At 50.1% G+C, this 19229-nt stretch overlaps 1 protein-coding gene across 10 annotated transcripts; it reads left to right on the plus strand.

The window, feature by feature from the left end:
* The first annotated feature begins 1880 nt into the window (after positions 1–1880).
* AQP7 (aquaporin 7) lies at positions 1881–16133 on the plus strand. Of its 10 annotated transcripts, none has more exons than XM_016130313.2 (9): positions 1890–1999; positions 2148–2238; positions 3151–3199; positions 7182–7299; positions 14010–14133; positions 14541–14678; positions 14892–15010; positions 15190–15407; positions 15792–16133. In XM_016130313.2, exons 3-9 carry the CDS (start codon positions 3174–3176, stop codon positions 15967–15969), a joined length of 921 nt encoding a protein of 306 aa, XP_015985799.1. In that variant the 5' UTR covers positions 1890–1999; positions 2148–2238; positions 3151–3173; the 3' UTR covers positions 15970–16133. The 10 variants fall into 10 exon arrangements, with proteins under 10 accessions (XP_015985803.1, XP_015985799.1, XP_015985802.1 ...); XM_016130314.2 differs by having other exon boundaries at positions 1901–2004; XM_016130316.2 differs by lacking the exon at positions 3151–3199.
* Positions 16134–19229: the final 3096 nt, after the last annotated feature.

Consider the following 19229-nt stretch of genomic DNA (forward strand, 5'->3'; position numbering starts at 1 on the left):
CCAGCCCACCCTCCCCTGCTCACTTCAGTGGATTCAGCTTGCATGTCATCTCTTCTGGAAAATTCTTACTCCCCTCTAGGATGGCCTAGCTGCTGCCTATATTCCCTTCACTTTATCACAACGTATCTTAAGTTACTTGCCAGTTATCTATCTCTCCCAAGAAATGGATGGGACTGTGTCTTCTCCACCTCTGGTTCCCAGTACCCAGCCCAGTGAATGAGCCCAGGGCTTAACCTCTTACTCGCACATGGATCCCAATTTCCACCCTCACCAACATGATCCCAGCCCAATCCAACTCTGCCAGAGCTCTGACCTCATCCTAGGCCCCACCTCCACTTTTGACCCTTACCTCACCCTCATCCCAACAGTATACACAGGAAAGGAATAAAGGCAGGTGTCTTCCATGTCCAGGGTATGTCTCCCCTATACTGAAGGAAGGATTTAGCAATTTGAGCCCCATTGGAGTCTGCAGAGGTGAGTGAGGGGTGAAGACTCAGCCTGGGGGGCTGAAATGGAGCAGTTCATTCCTTAAAGATAGCTTCTGAATAAGAAGCCCTAGGACTGCAGCTGACCCCTGTCTCTGAGCAGAGTGACCTGCAGGGCAAGTTGAGGTAGGGATCTGAGCAACGCGGCTTCCAGACCTGGCCTGGTCTGTTGGCACCCTCTAGAGGACAGTTCTATTACCAGAGCTGGCTTTGGGCAACTAAATCTTATACTGTCTCCCCACAACAAGGGGCTGCCGGCCTCAGAAGCTCCCTGGACTCCCTGCCCCCATCCACCACTTCACCGGGCAAGTCTATTTCTTTATTTGTTCATTTATTTGTTTCTTTGTTTATTTGCTTACTTATGTGACATCGGTTAATGAAATCAAATAAGTTTCAGCTGTACATTTTAACGGTAAGGCATATATATATTTACACTGTGTGTTCACCTCCCATAGTTAGATTTCCAAGTCTCTTTACAGTGTGCAGATCAGCAACCATTCTCCTTTATCTCATCACTGGGTCACCTGCTCTGATCTCACCCTGCCCCATCCTTGGATGACTAGCCATACCTGAGCTCCAGAAGTCCTCTCAGATAGCAGCTGGTCCCTTGGCTTGCTCTTGACCCTACCTCAGTCACTGAGCTCCTGCAGCTCTGGGTCAGAGCCCCACACTCTGGTTGGCTTTGGTTCCTTCATAGAGGTCTCCATTGACTCTCTGGAGGGAAGTGTTTTTGAGGGCAGGGCCTAGGCTTCCCCCTGCCCTGCTCTGATGCGGGCGCCCGAGGATGAGACCAAGGCTTCTTCTGTCCCACCCTAGACTAGGGACCCGCAGAAGACCAGGCTTGGCTTTTCTACCTTTCCTCTCAGACTAGGGTTTCCCTGCAACTATGGCTGATGTGTCCTCCTTCCCTCAGACCAGGGAAGTCCAGGGCCTGAGTCTCCCCTTCCTCTTTTGAAATGGAGATTCCCTGAGGACTAACCCAGGATTCCTCTCCCAGGTTCCTCCACCTGATTGTTGACCTCCAGAGAACTTTCCAGTTCCCATTCTATGCACCTCTCCCCCCAGCTGGAGGCTCAGCAGCCTCGGGAGACTTCCCTGGACCTGGGGCCTGGGAGGCTGCCTCTCGGTCTGGGCTGGTTGCCTGGCTTAGAGGGGAGGCCCTTCCTCTGGGACCATGAGGCCCAGCGTCCACCCAGAGCTCCACCTCTGACCTCATAAGTACTTTGCCTCAGAACTCAGTCTCCATGGCGCTGCTGGCAAGAGGAAGGATGCTATTTTGGGTAGTGCATCTGGACTTGGCTCAAGTGGCACTGGCCAAACCCCTGCCCCACTGACCTCTCCCCTGGAGCAGCAAAGCAGCACTTGGAGCCACCCCAAGGAGGCAGGCTCTAGACTAGGGACACAGGGACAGCAGAGCCCCACCTAGGGGAACAGCCAGAGCCTGGGACTGTCCTAGAGGAGCAAAACCATGAGCTGCTGTAACTGAGAAGCCCCCAAGGCAGACTCTGAGAAACGTAAGGTGATTTGGCAGAGTGAGTCTGGCTCTAGGCAGAGGCCCAGGCGTGGGGGTGGCACTCCCTGGGGACCATATGGGGAGGTGACCATGGAACTGTTTTGGAACCCCAGCTGGGAGGTGAAGGCTGGATGTCTGTTCTGGTTTAGTCCTGAGGTGCTGTGTGACGCTCCAGGTTTCAGTTTCCTTACCAGTACATTGATCTTCGGGAGGACCAGCGGTGGAGCAGAGATTGGGAAGGTGTGTTGTGCTGGGCCTTCCGCAGAGCATGGGGGTGGGACCAGAGAATGGAGACCAGAGACTCTGGATCAAGGCAGAAGGGAGGCAGATCAGAGAGCGGGTCTATTGCTGGCTTTGCCGGAGCGGTTTCTCTACCCCTGGAGTTCTCCCACCATCACCCGCAGAGTGTTTCTGCAATCAGGGCTAAGGAAGTGAACTTGTGCTGCAGCTAGAGGGAATTGGGCTAGAAGACAAAGGGGACATACAGGATGGAGAAACTCGAGGGTTATATTCGTGATGTCATTTGTGGGGAAAATGGAAATACCAGGGAGAATTTTCGGAAACAGTGAGAAGAGTAGACTTTGCTCTGAGGTGAGGGTATGGGCTAAATGAATTTTTAGGACCTCATCCTGTGTGTGTGTGTGTGTGTGTGTGTGTGCACGCGCGTGTGCGCATGCGTGTGTGCACATGTGAGTACGTGCGTGTGCATGCACATGTGCAAAGCAGCAGCTCTAGAAAGTCACAGTTTAAGTCAGCAGAAAGAGGGCTTGAAGTTAGACCAAAGGCAATAATAGTCATATACGTGAGGGTAGAGCCACTGAGGGGAGTCAGTGGGTATCTCCACTGTCCAAAGCTGGGGTGCAGACTTGGGAAGTTCAGGAGGATCTCTGAAGGGCCTGGTCCAGAGGTCAGGGGTCCTGAGGACAGCATGGGTAGAGGAGGTGGAACTCCAGGGCCTCTTCCCATTGGCTGAAGCATGTCCACCCCTCCCACCCCCTTCCAGCTTGGCTGGGTTGAGGAATTGGAACTGATAGGAGCTGTCCTTGTGGCTTCTCCCCTGGGGGGCGAGCCGCAGCGGGGCTGAGGTCTGATGAGAATGTGGGGCCAAATTCTGTGTCCCCCAGCCCTAGCGACCTCTCTTTGGCTCCACAGCATTTAAAAATTTCAGACAGAATATGGCTCAAGAAAACAAGAAAAAGCGGTAAGCACCACTCTTCCATGTCAGCCTCCCACCCTCCGCCCAGCACACCCAGTACCCTCCCTGCCCCACTCGGCCTCTCCTACATGACAGCTGATCCCTCCAGACACCCTCCTCCCCCATCCCCCCACGATCTATGAGCCTCTCTCTCCTGTGCCCATGGCCAAGCACAGGCCGGGCCTTGGGATGAGGCGAGGGAGGCTCAGAAAGACCCAAACAAGGGTCCAGGGGCTGGTCATCAACTTCCAACTGCCCCTACATAGGTGGTGCTCGATTGAACTGAGCTCGCTACCTCTCACCCTCTCAGGCTCAGGTTTCTTGGGGTGAAATAAAAGCCAAAGTCCTTTCAGTGCCAGGGCCCTGCCCAACTAGTTTGTTTCCTCTCTGACCTCCCCCACGCTACCCTCATTCTTCCCTCTCCAATCACACTGACCCTCCTTCTTTCAAACATGCTCAGAGTCCTTCAGTGACTGTTCCCTCTGCCTGAAACACTTTTCCTGCAGTCATTCACATGGCTCACTCCCTCACCTCCTTCATGTCTTTGCTCAAATGCTACCTTCTCGATGAGGCTTACCCTGTCTGCTCTATTTAAAATCATACCCCACTACTGTTCCTTGCTCGATCTTTCTCCCTTAGGACGTACTACCTTCTAACACACCAATGTACCTTCTAACATACAAATGTACTTGCCTGTTACATTATTGCTCATTACATCGCCGCTTGTCACCTCCACATGAGCGGGGGTATTTGTTTGTGCACTTTTGGAGAGCGAGAACAAATGGTTCCTGCTCTATGCTGATGGTGTTGCTGTCTTCAGCCCAGGACTCTCTCCTAGGCTTTAGATCCTGTTTCTAAAGAGTCGCTGGTGTCCCACAGACAACTCGATCCCAGCTGAAAATAGCTCCCTATACTCCCCCCCAAACCCATTCCTCTTCCTGTAGTCTCAGCTCAGTCTAGGGTCTCCTTCTCCTCTGTTGCTCAAGCCAGAGGTAAAGACCTTGTCCTTGACCCTCCTGTCTCCCCCATGCCTCACATCTAGTCTCCTAAAATACCTAGAATGTGCTCACTCTCACCGTTCTCTCTATTACTACCCTACTCCCCTGTGGCCACTTTAGGCCACCATGTATCTGCCCATTCTTCAAAAGTTTCTTCAGGTCTTGCCTCCTACCCAGGGACTAATTACTTCTGATAGTGTTGCCATGATCCATTTTGCCCACTAGTTGGAGCAACTCAAGGGTGGAGACTGAGTTTTTACTTTGTATCTCAGGTGCCTAACTCCTAAGAAGATGCTCAATAAATGTGTTGAATGAATGAATGTTGGTTAGCAGTTCAATGGTTGACTTGAGGTTAGTTGGATAGTTTACTGTTGGTTTATTGATTAGATAATTAAATGAACTAGCTAATAGGAAAGTCAGTTGTTAAGTTGCCAAATTGATTAGTTAGCCAAAGGGTTGGTGAGTAGTAAGGTATTTAGTTTCTTGGTTAGCATATATTATTTAGGTTGGCTGTTAGTTTCTTTGTAGGCTAATTTTTTTAGATACCTTTTTTTCATTCTACACCCTCTCCTTGAGCTATCTTGTCTATGCCCGTGGGTCAAATGACCACCTATGATTCTGCGACCTCCAAATGTGTGTCCCTAAATGAGACCACATGACCAGCTGTCTCCTTATTGGTCATCTCCATCTCGGTGTCTAATGGGCTCCTCAGACTCAACACACCTGGAAGGGGACTCATCTCCCTGCCTAAACCTGCAGTGTCTCTCCCGCGTCACGTGTCATTCTGCTACTGTAGCCAAAATCTGGGGTCATCACTGACTCTTCCCTTTGCATTTTCCTCTTTCATCAAACACCAAGGTCTGTTGGTTTGACTGTCTTCTAGCCATCTCCATGGCACCTTCTGAGCTCCAATTGCCATCACCTCTGTCTGTCTGGGATAGAAGCTTCCTGATTGCTCACCATTCCTCTACACCTGCTCCCTCATCTCAGCCTCCACAGAGGAGGCAGTCTTGGTTAAATCCTCCACCGAGCCCCCTGGCCCTCTGGGTTAAGTTCAGACTACCTAACATGGGCCATGTTGCCTTCTGCCATCTGGCCTGCACTCACTCCTCTCTGGCCATGCCATTCCAATGCCCAGAACTTTCCCCGCCTCTCCTGATAGGACCAGCCTTTACCTGGCCAGCCTTCTATTCTTGACCTAAATTTTTATTTCTCTTGGAGAGCCTCTTACTCCCATCTCTATGACATTTGGTTCCTCTTTACGATCCCTCAGTGCTCACTCTTCACCTGTGGGCAACACTCCTCACGCTTTATAGTAATTGCTTAATTAATGAGATTTCTACCCAGGAGTAGAGGTCATGCCAGTGGTCTTTACTACAGTGCCTAAACATAGCAGACATAGCAGGCATTTGAAAAATCTGTGGTTCGGTGGCTAGTTGGTGGTTATTTGTTGCTTACTGTCTACTGCCTGCCATGTGGTGAGGAGGAAGGGGCCAAGGTTCCAGACTCTCTTGGTGTCTTTGACTTTCTGCTCCTCTGGCACCTTCTCAGGACTGTTCTCGAGTTCCTATCTGCCTCAGTCTGCTCATAGGCTCTTCTTCAGGTCTAGAGAGGCCAATCATAGGGATCAAGAACCCCTACCTGATGCTACATGGGTGCTGGAGTTGGATGGGAGTCAGTGGATTATTCAGGCAATTCTACATGCCCTCCACATGCACAGGCCTGGGTTTGTTTCCCCGGGGTAAGGACAGGACAAGGACTGGGCTGAGTGAGATATGAACATGGGCTCTCGGCCAGAAAAGTAGAAGGTGTTTTATCTACGCCTGGCTTACATTTCTCGCTCTCTCTGCTTACTCTTTGCTTCTGTGAGGCTGGGGAAAGCCTGGGACGGGGTTGGGGGCTGATGTTGCTATCCTGAGCAGGGTAAAGTAGTGAGTGTCTGGTGTCAACTTCAGGCATTCAGCAGGGGTAGGGTCACCAGTCTTAACAGGCACTAAGGCTATACTTAAGAGTTATCTGTACCCGTTTCTTCTCTTTAGCCTCTGGAACTCATCACCTTCTCTAAACTCAAACTCTATACACCAACCCCAATAGATATTGGAGCCTATAACTCACTATCTGTCTATCCAATCAAGTGTTTATTAAATAAATATTTATCAAACATCTACCATGTGTCAGGAACTGTAGAAAGTCCTGGGGGTCTAGTAGAAAGAAAGACATATAAATTTCCCGGTTTCCATCCATTTAACAATATATATTACACACCTACTACGTGCCTGGCACTGTGCTAGGCACTGAGAATACACCAGAGAGTAAGATCCAGTCCCTCCTTTTCTCTCTCTCTCTCTCTCATTTGTTTGTTCATTTGTTTACTCACTCACAAACATCCCTCTGTGTTGACCTGGTTGCAGAGCCTGGCGTACTTTGCAGACCCCTTCACCTTCGGCAGAACCTGGTGCATATTTCAGGCCTGAGTGCTGTTTATAGAGCCCAGGAGCAGACTTTGCCCCACCCTGTGCTGTTTGCAGAGTGTCTGGTGGTTGCCAGGTCCTGCCTTATGTCTTGACTGTGTCTCCAGAGATCTGGTTCCTACAGATAGGCAGGCAGGCAGGCAGACAGACAGACAGATAACTGAGCTCCACTTTCTTGTCTACTCTCTTCCAAGGCTTATTGGCACCACAGATGGCATTCATCAGATCCTCTTCTGCCCCCTCTGCAAAGTGGCCTCATTGGTGTGCCCTTCTCACTGGTCCAGTCCCTACCAGAAGGAAGAAGGGGCGTGGCCTAGCTATCTACTCCCTGTCCCTTTCCATATCCCTGTGGCTCTCAGGTGTCTCTGATTCCAGCTCCTCCAGCAGCCCTGGGCAAGAGGAGGTGTGTGTGGAGAGGCCACTGGGTTACCCATTAACTCAGCTATGAGTTGAAGGGCTGATGGGCAGCAAGTGCACTTGAGTCTCATTTCTGCCCATGGGCTCGGGCTACTGTTTCAGGTCCACCCAGAGCTCCAGGATGGTCTCATCGTCTAGGACAGTAAGGGCACAATCAATACTGCAGAAGGAGATGGTGCAAGTGTTCCTGGCCGAGCTCTTAAGCACATATGTCATGATGGTGAGTGGGTGGGTGGCACAGGGTGGTGGGCTCTGAGGAAGGAGCATGAACCCTAGGACTTGAGGTGGGTGGAGCTCACTCAGTAAGGGTAATCCATGACCCCCTTCCCGCTGCTGACCCCCAGGTCACAGTGGCCATTTCCTGGCCTCTTAGCGGGGATCCTCAGGGGGAAGCATAGGAAAGTAAGGAGAGAGCTCCTTGCCAAGTCTTTGTGGGAGAGAAAGATCTTGTAATATGTGGGGGCAGAACAAAGGGCATGGGCTGGAGGGAGTCAGAGGGAATGGCTGGAAGTGAGGAGAAGGGAAACCACGGGGAAAGAGATTAGAGAGAACATTGAGTCAGGCTTTGAGAATTAATCCTGAGGGCAATACAAAAAGATACTGAGAGCTTTCAAGCAGGGGAATGTTGTGGTCAGATTAGGATTTTAGAAGGATATTCTGAGTGTGGTGTGGAACCCCAGGAGAATGGGCAAGGCTGGAGGGAGGGGAATCAGTTAAGAGACTGTCGCAATGACCTAAGATAGAGAGAGAGTGACGACTGGTCTAGGGATGGAGAAGAAAGCACATGTTTGAGGCCGTCGTAGAAGATGGAATCAAGGAGACTTTGCGAGCCACAGACGTGGGGTAAGTGCTGAGCGAGCTGTTCTGAACCCGTGGCCCAGAGCAGGGCAAGAGGTGAGGTCCATTTGGATATGATCAGGTGAGGTGCTGGGTGAGAAACCTGGGGGTGGTTGGATTTAGAGGTCTAGAGCTCCAGGTTGTGGTTTGGGCTGGAAGTAGAGTTACAGTTCATCAGAATATGGATGATGGTTATAAAAACTGTCCAGTGAGAGCATATAGGAAGAGAAAACAAGTTGAGGACAGAGCCCTGAAGAATGAAGAGGGGCATACAAAGAGGCCTGAGAAATATTGGCCAGAAAGGTGGGAGGACAAGGTGGGGGGAGACCAGGTTACAGAAGTATGGGTGGTGAGGTCCACAGCAGGGAGTGGTCAGCCGTGCGGACAGGTCAGAGAAGGCGAGCACCGACAAAGGCCTGTAGGGTTTGGCAACACGGAGGTCACTGGGGACCTTGGCAAGGGATCTTTTAGTGAATGATGGGACAGAAACCAGACTGCAAGCGGGAGGTGAGTTTTCTTAGAAATTCCCTCTCTCTCCACCTGCTTCAGCCCTTCCATCTACCCCAGCCAGCCTCTGCCCTTAAGCTGTAGCCATGCTTGTTTGTACCGTACAGAGGGCCCTGGTCCATGGAAAGACGGGGCAGCCTCTGGGAAGGGAAGCAAAGATGGTGAGGAACATGCTGAGGAAGTTGGGAGAGAGAAGTGTGTGTGAGAATGGGAGTGTCCCTGTGGTTGCGCGCGTGTGTGTGTGTGTGTGTGTGTGTGTGAATGCGCGTGCATTGAATCACATGGTAGGAGATGATGGGGCTCATGGAGCCCAGGGGACTCTGGACACCTGGGTTCTCATCCTGATCCTCCACCGAGTCACTAGCTAGCTGGCCTTGGGCAGATCTCTCTGTGGCTCAGAGCCTGTCTTCTCGGTTTTGAAGGGTGTTGAATGGGGCCTTCACAGGCTTTGGAGCTGGGTTTGAATTCTGGCTCTGCTTTCTTCTAGCTGTGTGACCTTCCACAACATCTTAACTGTTCAGGACATTAGCTTCCTCATTGGTAAACAAAACACTAACATGGAGCTGGCAAGCTTGTGTAAAGAAAGCCAAGAGCCCAACGTCCAGTACACATGTAAGACACATGTGTTGGTCTCTGGTCATTATGACAAGTGCTCTCAGCTGCTCTCTTCTCCCTGCCTCCCACCCTTCCCCCTCCCCCATTACCCACCCTCCTGCTTGGCTCCTGAGCTATGATGGCAGCACCGGATTTTGCCCCACCTTAATTCAGGGCAAAGTAATTCATTTATGACAAAACATTCCAGCCCCATGAGGGCTGTTAAACCTCAGAACTGTGGAGGCAGGAGGGTGCTTCCTGGGAGAATTCTTAGAGGAAACAGGTACCACCCACAAAGAATGATGCCTGCCCACGTCTGTGTTTCTCTTTCTGTTATTGAGATCATTGAGCACCTACTCCATGCCAAGCAGTGTTGTTAAGCTCCTTACATGCAACACCCTCCAAAATCCTCACAATAGTCCTATAAAAGAGAGTCTATTATCACCCCCCAATTTCTCAGGTGGAGAAACCGAGGCTCCACAAGACTGTCACTTGCCCAAGATCACAGTTTAAGTTAAGAGTAAATCCAGTACAGCCTAATATCAGAGTCTTGACTCTTAATCTCTATGCTCTGCCCCTTAGTGTAGCTATGGCAGGATTTCTAACACCCTGGCCTGTTAACTCTCCCCCAGCTGAGGTAAGGCCCTCGCTTTCAGGCTTTGAGTAGTTCAAGAACCCTCTCTGGGCCTCGGTTTTCCCATTTGTAAAGTAAAAGCAGAAACATTTGCCATTCAGGTTTGCTGTGAGGATTGAGGAGAAGTAACACTTATAAAAGAACTTTGGGAGGTTTAAACTTATATAGAACATTATATTCTTATTTTCAGTTATTGGACCTGTACCAAGTTGATAGAAAGCTCAGTGAGTCATCACGGTGAAGGCTTTACCAGAAAATCAAGTATGACCTTGGGTCCCAGCCTAGATGAGGGAAACAGGACTGTTCTACTCAGTTCTCTGGGGATGTTGTCCTCAGGGCTGGCCTCATGGCTGTTGGAAGGACTTGGACAGTCCTGGGCCACATTCACTGACCAGGGAGGGGAGGGGCTGGGCTGTCAGGGCTCTGGAAAACCAGCTATAGATATAAACCATGGGCAGGGGTTGCAAACTCACATGTTCCAGGGGCCAGAGAGAGTAGCTCAGAGTGGTGGGGTCTGTGGCTAACTGCAGAGTGCTGACCTGCGTAAGTACATAGCTGCCACTACTACTCTAGCTGACTGTTGCCATGCAGGGCAGAATGCAGGCCGGCATTACCAGGCTTCTGAGTTCTCATGAGAAGCTGATACTTCTGGTCATAAAAACCAAGTTATCCAAACAGAACATATGTGCTGAATGGATTAGGTCCATGGGCTGCCAATGGCAACCGTGACACAGATCATGTGGGGTTTATTCATTCATTCATTCATTCATTATTTTTAGCCAACAGTTCTGAGCTCCTACTTGGAAATGAGGACCCTGGGCCTTTAGACTCTTGCTGCTGGCTCCATTCCCTGTACCTCCTGAACCCCTGAGCCTGTCGGACTGTCCTGGCCTCACTCCCCACAGCCATGCCCCTTTATTCCTGTCCTCTCCTCTCTCATCCTACCCTTGGCTATAAGTCAGCCCATTCCTGGGCCCCTCTTCATGTGCTCTGGGGGTCTTGAGGAAGCCGGTGGGCTCTACTCACTTTCTTTCCCATACTCTACCCAGGCTATTTCATCTTTTTCTGAGACTTCTCCAAAGCTGCTCTGTACTTTGCCTTTTTTTTTTTTTTTTTTTTAAATCAGTAAAGGGCTTGCTCTCCAGCTTGACAGTGAAAACCATCAGGTAGACTTCCAGTGTCTGGCACCTCACTCACCTGTCCCTCTTACCACCAGACCTCACTTACCTGTGCATCTATACATCTCCCCCTAGGGTGGGCCAATCTCCTTCTTGGAGGAACCGCATCCCCCAGTCTACTAAGGCACCTTTTTCTGTCTTTTTCTCTCTCCTTTATCTTCAGCCTCTCCCTTCCTTCTCAGGCAAGTTCTCAAAGAGATGTCTACACTGGTCCCTTCAACTCTTCCTTACTACTTACTCACCTCTCAGTCTCTGGGACCTGACTTCTGTCCCCATGGCCTGATGGTACAGTGCTCACTACATTACTAATGGCTGCTGGATTGTCACACCCAAAGGGATGCTTTCCAGGCCTTCATGTACTTGACCCGGAGGCTGCAGGTGACTGTGTGAACCATACCCTCCTCGGGACAGTGCTTCTCCCTGGTGTCCAGGACACATTCTATTTTTGTTCTTTTCTCACTTCTACACCTGCTCCAGCTGGGGTTTCTAACACCCACCCATGAGGGCTGGCTCTAGGTTCAGCCCTCAGGGGCCTTCCCACCCTGTGTCCTCTTCCAGGAGCCCCCTTGCTCCCCAATGGCTTCAGCAGTAGCCTTCATGTCCACAATTCTCCAGGTTTTCTTTTTCAAAAAACTATAGAACAGATTTGCCAAGGGAAATACCATATAAGCCACATTTATAATTTCAATTTTTCTAGTAGCCATATTTTAAAAGAAGTGACAGGTAAAATTTTAATAATTACTATATTTAACCCACATATCCAAAATATTACCAGCTCAACATGTAATCAATATAAAGTTATGAATAAGATTCTACATTCTCCTTTTCCTACTAAGTCTTCGAAATTTGTACTTTATACTTACAGCAGATCTCCATTTGGACTCACCACATTTCAAGTACATAATAGTCACATGTGGCTAGTGCCATTATATCACATTGGATGATACAGATCTAGATTCTGATTTCCAGCAGTCTGGAATCTAGAGGTCCCTCGGAGAGAATATGTCCAAAATACAGGACTTTTCAAAGGTGGTGCAATCTGAGTGTGGCTTTAAAGTACGGTATTAATTTTTCAGGATCTAGGGTCAGGTATTCCATACAGAGGGAAAAGCATGTGCAAAAACACAGAGGTATAAGAAAGCAAGGCATGAAGGGAATAGCATGATGGCTTTGTTTGCGGTTGTCTGGCACAGGTGACTGCCTGGTTGCAACTCCTGACTCACTACGTGCAGGCTGTGTACTTTGAACAAGCCACTCAACTTCTCCAAGCCTCAGATTGCCCATCTGTCAAATGGGGAGACTAACAATACCCAATGCATACGTTGGTGTAAGGGTTAAAGGCAGCGGTAGATATAAATTGCTTACCAGTACCTGGCACATAGTAAATGCTCAATAAGTGGTTATTATTATTTAGTAATAATACTATTGCCGAGCATAGAGAACACTGGAGCAGATATGAAATTGACAGGCAGAAATTAGAAAGTTCTTAAATGGTGGCCTACTGGGTTTGAACTTCATCTTAGAAGTGGAGAGGAGCCAGAGAATGTTTGAATGAAGGGCATGATTAGACTTTTGTGTTAGAAAGATCACTCTGGCTGCAAGGGTGAGGCAAAGATCTGGGGAGAATGTAAGCAGAGGTGATTAGGTGTAGGGGAAGAGGGAGAGGAAGCTCTCATTTGTGACATTCAAATTTCTGGCTTGGCTAACTGGGACGGGGAACATAGGATGAAGGTCACATTTTCCGAGACAGTGGGCTTTCAATATAGAGCCTGAAATGCCTGTAACATCCAGATTTCCAGTGGGTATCTGGAAATATGGATCTGGCTCCCAGATGAAGGTTTTGAGAATTTAGTCCAGCAGGCATATCTGAAGCCATAGACCTGGTAAAAAGACCCAAGAAGAGTGACTGGGGCGAGATATGAAAGGGGTCAGGGATGGTGCTCTGGGATCATCTATATTCATGAGGCAGATGGATGAAAAAGAATGTGGGAGGGAACAGTAGAGAGGGAGAAGCTATGTAGGTAAGAGGAAAACCTAGAGAAAGAGATGTCATGGAGGCTAAGAGGAGGGACTTTCCAGGAGCTCAGAGTGGTTAAGAGGGTCAAAGTTAGTAATGTCAAGTAAGACAATGTCTGAAGGGACCTTTGGGAAATCAAGAGGCTGGAGCCTTCAGGGAGAGCTTAGGTGTCCCTGACATGTGGAAGCCAGATTAAGGAGGGGAGAGCAAGGGTAGGGATAAATGAGCCAGACAGTGGGTTCTTTCCTGGAGTCTGACTGACACAGGGAGGGGGCATCCAGAAGTCCACAGCTGGACAGGAAAGCTGGGCTGAGGCGGCAAGGTTTACATTAGGAAGGGAGAGACCCGAGTCTATGGGAGCCAGTCAAGGGGAGGCTGGAAAATACGAACGAGAGGGAGGCCTCTACAGAGGGAAGGAGGGATTGGGTGCAGGTACCAGGGCTAAAGGGATAGATAGGTAGATATAGATTCAGGTGGGTGGCTGAAGGAAGATGAGTGAGGGCTTAGCTTCAGGCCTCTAATCTCCCTGGGAAAGGGATCAGTGAGGGTGTCCTCTGAGGAGATCCAGCAGTTAGGGATGGGCAAGAGCTAGCCATTCAGGAATGAGACCTGAGGGCAAATGTTGCTGAGCTAAGAGAGTTAGAACCCCACTGGCTTCCAGGACTGACCTGTGTGGGGGCAGGGCGGGTGGTGGGTGGGTGGGGGTTGCAGGTGTGGGTTAGTGGCAGAGTCTATGAAGTTTGATCCCTTGAAGAAACTTCCTTAAGGCTAGGCTCAAGTGGCAGATGCTCTGAGGGGTTCAATCCATACCAGCCACTCCCTCCTCCAAGCCCTGCCCCCTCCCCCCTCCCCTGAACTTAAGATGGGCTTGCAGCCCAGGGGCCTGGAGGTGTCTGGAAGAGCCTTGACTCTGCTGCCCCATCCCGGCTCCTTTAACACCCCCCACCCAGCTCTCACTGGTCAGTTCTTAGAGACCTATTTGACAGGGGCCAGGGGTCATGAAGAAGGAAGTCTCTGGAGGAAGAGGGCATGGCAGAGGGTCTCTAAGGGTAATGCAGGGAGGCTCAGGGTGTGAGGGCGAGGAGCCCAAACTGACCTCTGAGCCCTCCTCTGAGGTCAGGGCTTCTGGGCAGGCAGTCCCCTCAGAGGCCCCTCCCTCGCAGGTGTTTGGTCTTGGTTCTGTGGCCCATATGGTTCTAGGAGGAAACCTCGGGAGCTACCTCGGTGTCAACCTAGGTTTTGGCTTTGGAGTCACCATGGGCGTGCACGTGGCAGGGAAAATCTCTGGTGAGTGAGCCTGGGCCCTGCCTGACCAGCAAGGTCGGGAATCTCTTGCAGGCTCTTCCTGCCCATCTCTAGCCAGCACTTACTCCGAGTCAGCCAGCACCTCACCCTCACTGGCTACTTGGAGGGAGAATACCCTAAACTCCTTCCCTTTGTCTTATCCAGACTGTTAATGAGCCCCCTTGACACATCATTTTTATTAGCTGGGTTAACTTAGGTAAACTATTTAACTTCTTTTTCCTTAATGGTGAAACGATGATGGTAGTCCCTGCCTTGTTGGGTCCTCATGAGAATTAAATGAGTGTATTTCATAAATGCTTGCTTTATTATATTGTTGTTGCTCTCAGTATTATTTATTATTGCTGTTGGTTTCTTCTCTCGCTCTTACAACACATCTGCCCACACCGCAGGGGCCCACATGAATGCGGCTGTGACCTTCACCAGCTGTGCACTAGGCCGCATGTCCTGGAAGAAATTTCCTGTGTACATACTGGGTCAGTTCCTGGGTTCCTTCCTGGCTGCTGTCACCATCTACTGCCTCTTCTACAGTGAGTAGTGTCCTTCCCTAAGTTGTTCGTTTCTGGCCTCAGCCTCCTTCTCTGAAATACGGGCAGATCCAACCTCTGTGTCCTGGACTGTGAAAATGTTTGGGAGAGAGAACCCTTGGAAGCACTCCCCACCGCTTCATCCTACAACCTTATTTCTGGGCTCCAGCGGGGTTGAGCTAGGGGTAGGTTCACACTCAATCTGTGTCTCCACAGCGGCCATTATCAGCTTCTCAGGAGGACATCTGACAGTGACTGGTCCTACAGCCACCGCTAACATTTTTGCTACCTACCTTCCTGATCACATGACACTGTGGAGGGGCTTTCTGGATGAGGTCAGTGGTCCAGGGTAGGTGAATCTCCTCAGGCCCTCCCCACCTCAGGAAGGGGCCAGCAGGCAGCCCCTCATCATACAGAGGACAAGAACTCTGTATGGGAACTGTACCAAGACATGTCCCTGCCAGCGGGTTTGGGCTAGTGGCCTAGGGTGGCTGCCATGGCATCTGTTCCCCAGGTGATAGTTACAGGGATGCTCCAGCTATGTCTCTCTGCCATCACGGATGAGGAGAACAACCCGGCACTGAAAGGGACACAGGCTCTGGTGATTGGCATCCTTGTTGTCATCATTGGATCATCCCTGGGCATGAACTCGGGATATGCCATCAACCCATCCCGGGACCTGCCTCCTCGCTTCTTCACCTTTATTGCTGGCTGGGGCGCACAGGTCTTCAGGTACCGCCCTGCCCAGCACATTCCCGTGAGCTTTCTGTGGATTTCCTGCATGCAGGGGGTGGGGGAGTGGAGATGATGTGAGGAGCGGCACAGGAGAGTTAGCAGAGCTGCCAGGTGGCCTGGGGAGGCAGGAGTGGGTCCCGACCTTTCCCCAGACTAGCACTAATGCAGCTCCCGGACTGAATGTAAATCCTGTCCGCAGATAAGTCCCTTTCCCTGAATCAGGGCGAAGCTGACCAGGGCCCCAGACTCAGAGGTGACTCCTGGGCTAGGATAGGGGTCACTCCTCTACTCTCAGGCCCTACTCCCTGTCTCGGCCTGGGTGGATGTAGGTGATATTCCGGACATCGGTCCCCTCAATAGGCCTCTGCCTCTTGCCTACAGGGCCAAGAACTGGTGGTGGGTGCCAGTGGTGGCACCACCCCTGGGTGCCTTCTTAGGTGGCATCATCTACTTGGTCTTCGTGAGCTCCACCATCCCACGGAAGCCCCAGATACTGGGGAACCCCAAGGAGTATGAAGACCACAAAATACCCAAATTACCCAAGACTATGCCTCCTTAAACCACGACCCCTGCCCTTACCCATGTCTCCGCGTCTCCCCACAACAGACCTTCAATCCAGCCTGGCCCGCCCTTAAGTGACTCCATCTACATAGAGCGATTCAAAGTAATATTATTTTGACCTGATCCTCACTTCAATAAAGCAAACTTTGTCCCACAGTAGCACCCTCGCTTCCTGGGTGCCTCCTTTGGTTGGGCTTCCCTCCTGGATTCTCTCAGGAAGTCTAAGGTTAAGCAGTAGCCCAAGGCTGGAGCATGGAGCTAAGAGGCTTCCAACTCCTTCTAGCCAGGGTGCCTCCTGGGGGAGAATGGGGCAGGGCCCACCTGCCCCCTCAGGAGGGACAGGATGAGATTAAAAGCTGCCAGACACACAACAATTAACTTTAGGCATAGGGCAGGAAAAGGATGGTTTTGGGGAAAGGGCAATAGCTTGCTGGTTGGGGGGTCAGCTCTGGAGATACCTTGAGCTGTCCTAGGAAAGGGCTCAAGACTCTCCCTCAGTTTGGGTCAGGTCTTGGACCAAACAAAACAAAGCCCAAATGTGTAGGTCAGAGTTTCTCAACTTTTTTTCTGAGGGGCACCTCCTCAGAAGTCTTTTAGATATTTTTACATGATATTTAGATATTTTTACACGATATTTTAACACCACATATATACTGTGTATCTATTTATATACTTTATGTATATCTGTACTTTATACAAAAATAGCAAGATTTGTTTCATCTCCCTCTTCCAAGAATCAATTTTCTCTCCCTCCCCCCCTTGAAAATGCCTGATGTTGACTGAAAGTAGGTAAGGGGTTAGACTCCTCTTCCTTCTTCCTTGTGCCAGAGCTCTCCCACATTAAGGAATTCCAGAATTAGAAAGATGCAGAGATGGAAATCCTCCCAAAAGGTGTAAAGACAGGAAACGGGCTCATGCCATTCAGGGGACAGTCCCAGAGGTTGGGCAGCAGTGGGGCAGCCAGGATCCACAGGCTCTGGGGCCAGGCAGAAATCATCCTGCTTTCTGGGACTCAGAAGGCAGCATCGCCCCACGGTTCCTGTCATTGCTTGTTCATTTATCCTTTCAAAATTATTGAGCACCTCTCGTGTGCAGGCCTTGCCTTGGCACTAAAGCTGCTGCAGTGCATGAATGAGTCTGGGTCTCTGCCTTTGAGGAGCGCAGTCTAATGGGGACAGGAGAAAAGAACTAAGTGGTGGAGAGGGGGCTGTATGGAGGCTGTGGAGCTCAGAGGGGGTTCATAGCCCACCTCGAAGCTGAGGCCAGGGAGGAGACAGAGCAGAGTGTGGGCAGAAGGTATCCTTCCTGGGGCTGGTTGCTGTTCTTTAGAGTTTGAGGGAACAGGGGGCGGAGAAGGCTGAATTTTCTTTTGGAGGTGGAGACATGGTGAGATGAGATTTAGAAAGCCCACCTGAGCTATGGCGTGCAGGTTGCTGGAAAAGGGAAAGGTTGGGCCTGCAAGGGAGTGTGGTGAGAGGCAATGATCCCGGAGGAGTAGTGGGGCACCTGGTAGGTGTGGAGAGAAGGGATTCACTCAGTAGTACCCAGAAGGTAAAACCCACAGGACTTGGGCTCCAATTGGATGAAGGAGTGAGTAAAAACAAGGCAGGAGTCAGGGCTGACTTTCAGTTTCTAGCTTGGGCATAGGGAATTGGCGATGTCTTCACTGAGAGCAGAGCACAAGAGAGGGACTAGTTTTGAAAGGAAGGTGATAAATTGCATTGTAGACATGTTGAGCTTGAGTTGTCTATGGGACTTGAAGAGTAATAAATATGTAGTCTTGGGCAAATTACTCAATCTCTCTGGGCCTTGGCTTTCTCGTCTGTAGAATGGGTCTAATAATATTGCCTACCATTTATGTTGCTGTGATAGTCAATGAAATAAAACATATACAATGCGGAGAACAGTGCTTGGCATGGAGTAAGTGTTCTAAACAGTTATGCCTTTTGTAGAGTCTGGAGCTGAGAAGAGAGTCGAAGACAGTGCTTGGGGAAGCCATGGTTATGTGGATGTAGCTGGGGCCATGGAACAGCGAGAGGAGGGTGGGTGAGCAGGATCTTGGGAGCTTAGCCAGGAGGTGGCTATAAGGTGTGGACTGGGTACCTCAAGATGTCTGGCTGAGGGGGAGGCACAAAGTGGATGGTCAGGAGGCACTAGAAACAACCCGAATATCCATTAGCAGGGGAATAGATACTTACATTGCAGTACAGTCACATTCAACAGAAAACTAAGGCCTAACAGCTACCTGCAACAACATGGAACCATTTGGGAGGCATAAAAAGCAATGCAGTAGACTATATACAGTATGACACCGCTTTATACCATTGACAAACAAGCAAAAGTTAATATATTCTTTGGGCATACACATCTGATAAAACTTCTTTAAAAAAAAAAAAGGAAGAAATGGTTCCTCTGAGGATATAGAAATGGGAGATGAGATGAGTAGGAGCATGGGGTAGTGCAAGCTATTAATAATTTTCTAGTTCTGGAGTTGGGGAAGAATTTATGGGTTACATGATTGTGCTTTATAACATATAACTGTGATGTATATTTATTTGTGGGTATCGCATATTTTAAAAGATGAAGAAATAGCTATAGCATGAAAATAGGTGATGAGAAGTGATAGGCTGGAGACTGCTGAGATAGCAGGGGGTCCAGGGAAAAAGGGAAGGGGCTTGAGTATGTTTGACATGCGACAGTGGGAGAAGCTGAGCCAGGGGAACCAAGCTTGGGAGTGAGCAGGGAAGTCCCAGTCAGCCGCCTCCCTCTGTAACCCTGGACAAGCCTCTATCTTCCCCTCTCAACCTCAGTGGCTGTGTGAACACAAGGAGGGTGACCTTTCTCATTCCTGGTATTTCAGAGCAGCGTGATCACAAGGCCTCAGTCACAGGAGAGGTATATTTGGGCCTCAGGGTTCGGGCTGCTACCCTCCTTTGTCCCTCACTGACTACTTCAGCCTTCTGGCATCCTCATGTCCCTGGGAAGTGGCCTCAGAGACAGGCAGCCAGTGGATCCATCCAGAACTCCTGCCTGCTGTCCACTGCTCTGCCATAGACCCGCACTAGGCCCGCAGCTCATAACATCCTATAGATTCTGATCCCAATGTCACGCTCCGATAAGCCCTGACCCTGGTTCCAGAGGATTTCTGTGCACTGAGCACAGACCCCTTTCATTCTCTGTTGGTCAAAAACCTATAACATGCCAGACAGCATTCCGGTGTCAGGGATCCAGGCACAAAGAAGATACACAAAAGTCCTT

The sequence above is a fragment of the Rousettus aegyptiacus genome, unplaced genomic scaffold, assembly GCF_014176215.1.
Source record: "Rousettus aegyptiacus isolate mRouAeg1 unplaced genomic scaffold, mRouAeg1.p scaffold_m13_p_3, whole genome shotgun sequence".
Taxonomy (NCBI): Eukaryota; Metazoa; Chordata; class Mammalia; order Chiroptera; family Pteropodidae; genus Rousettus; species Rousettus aegyptiacus.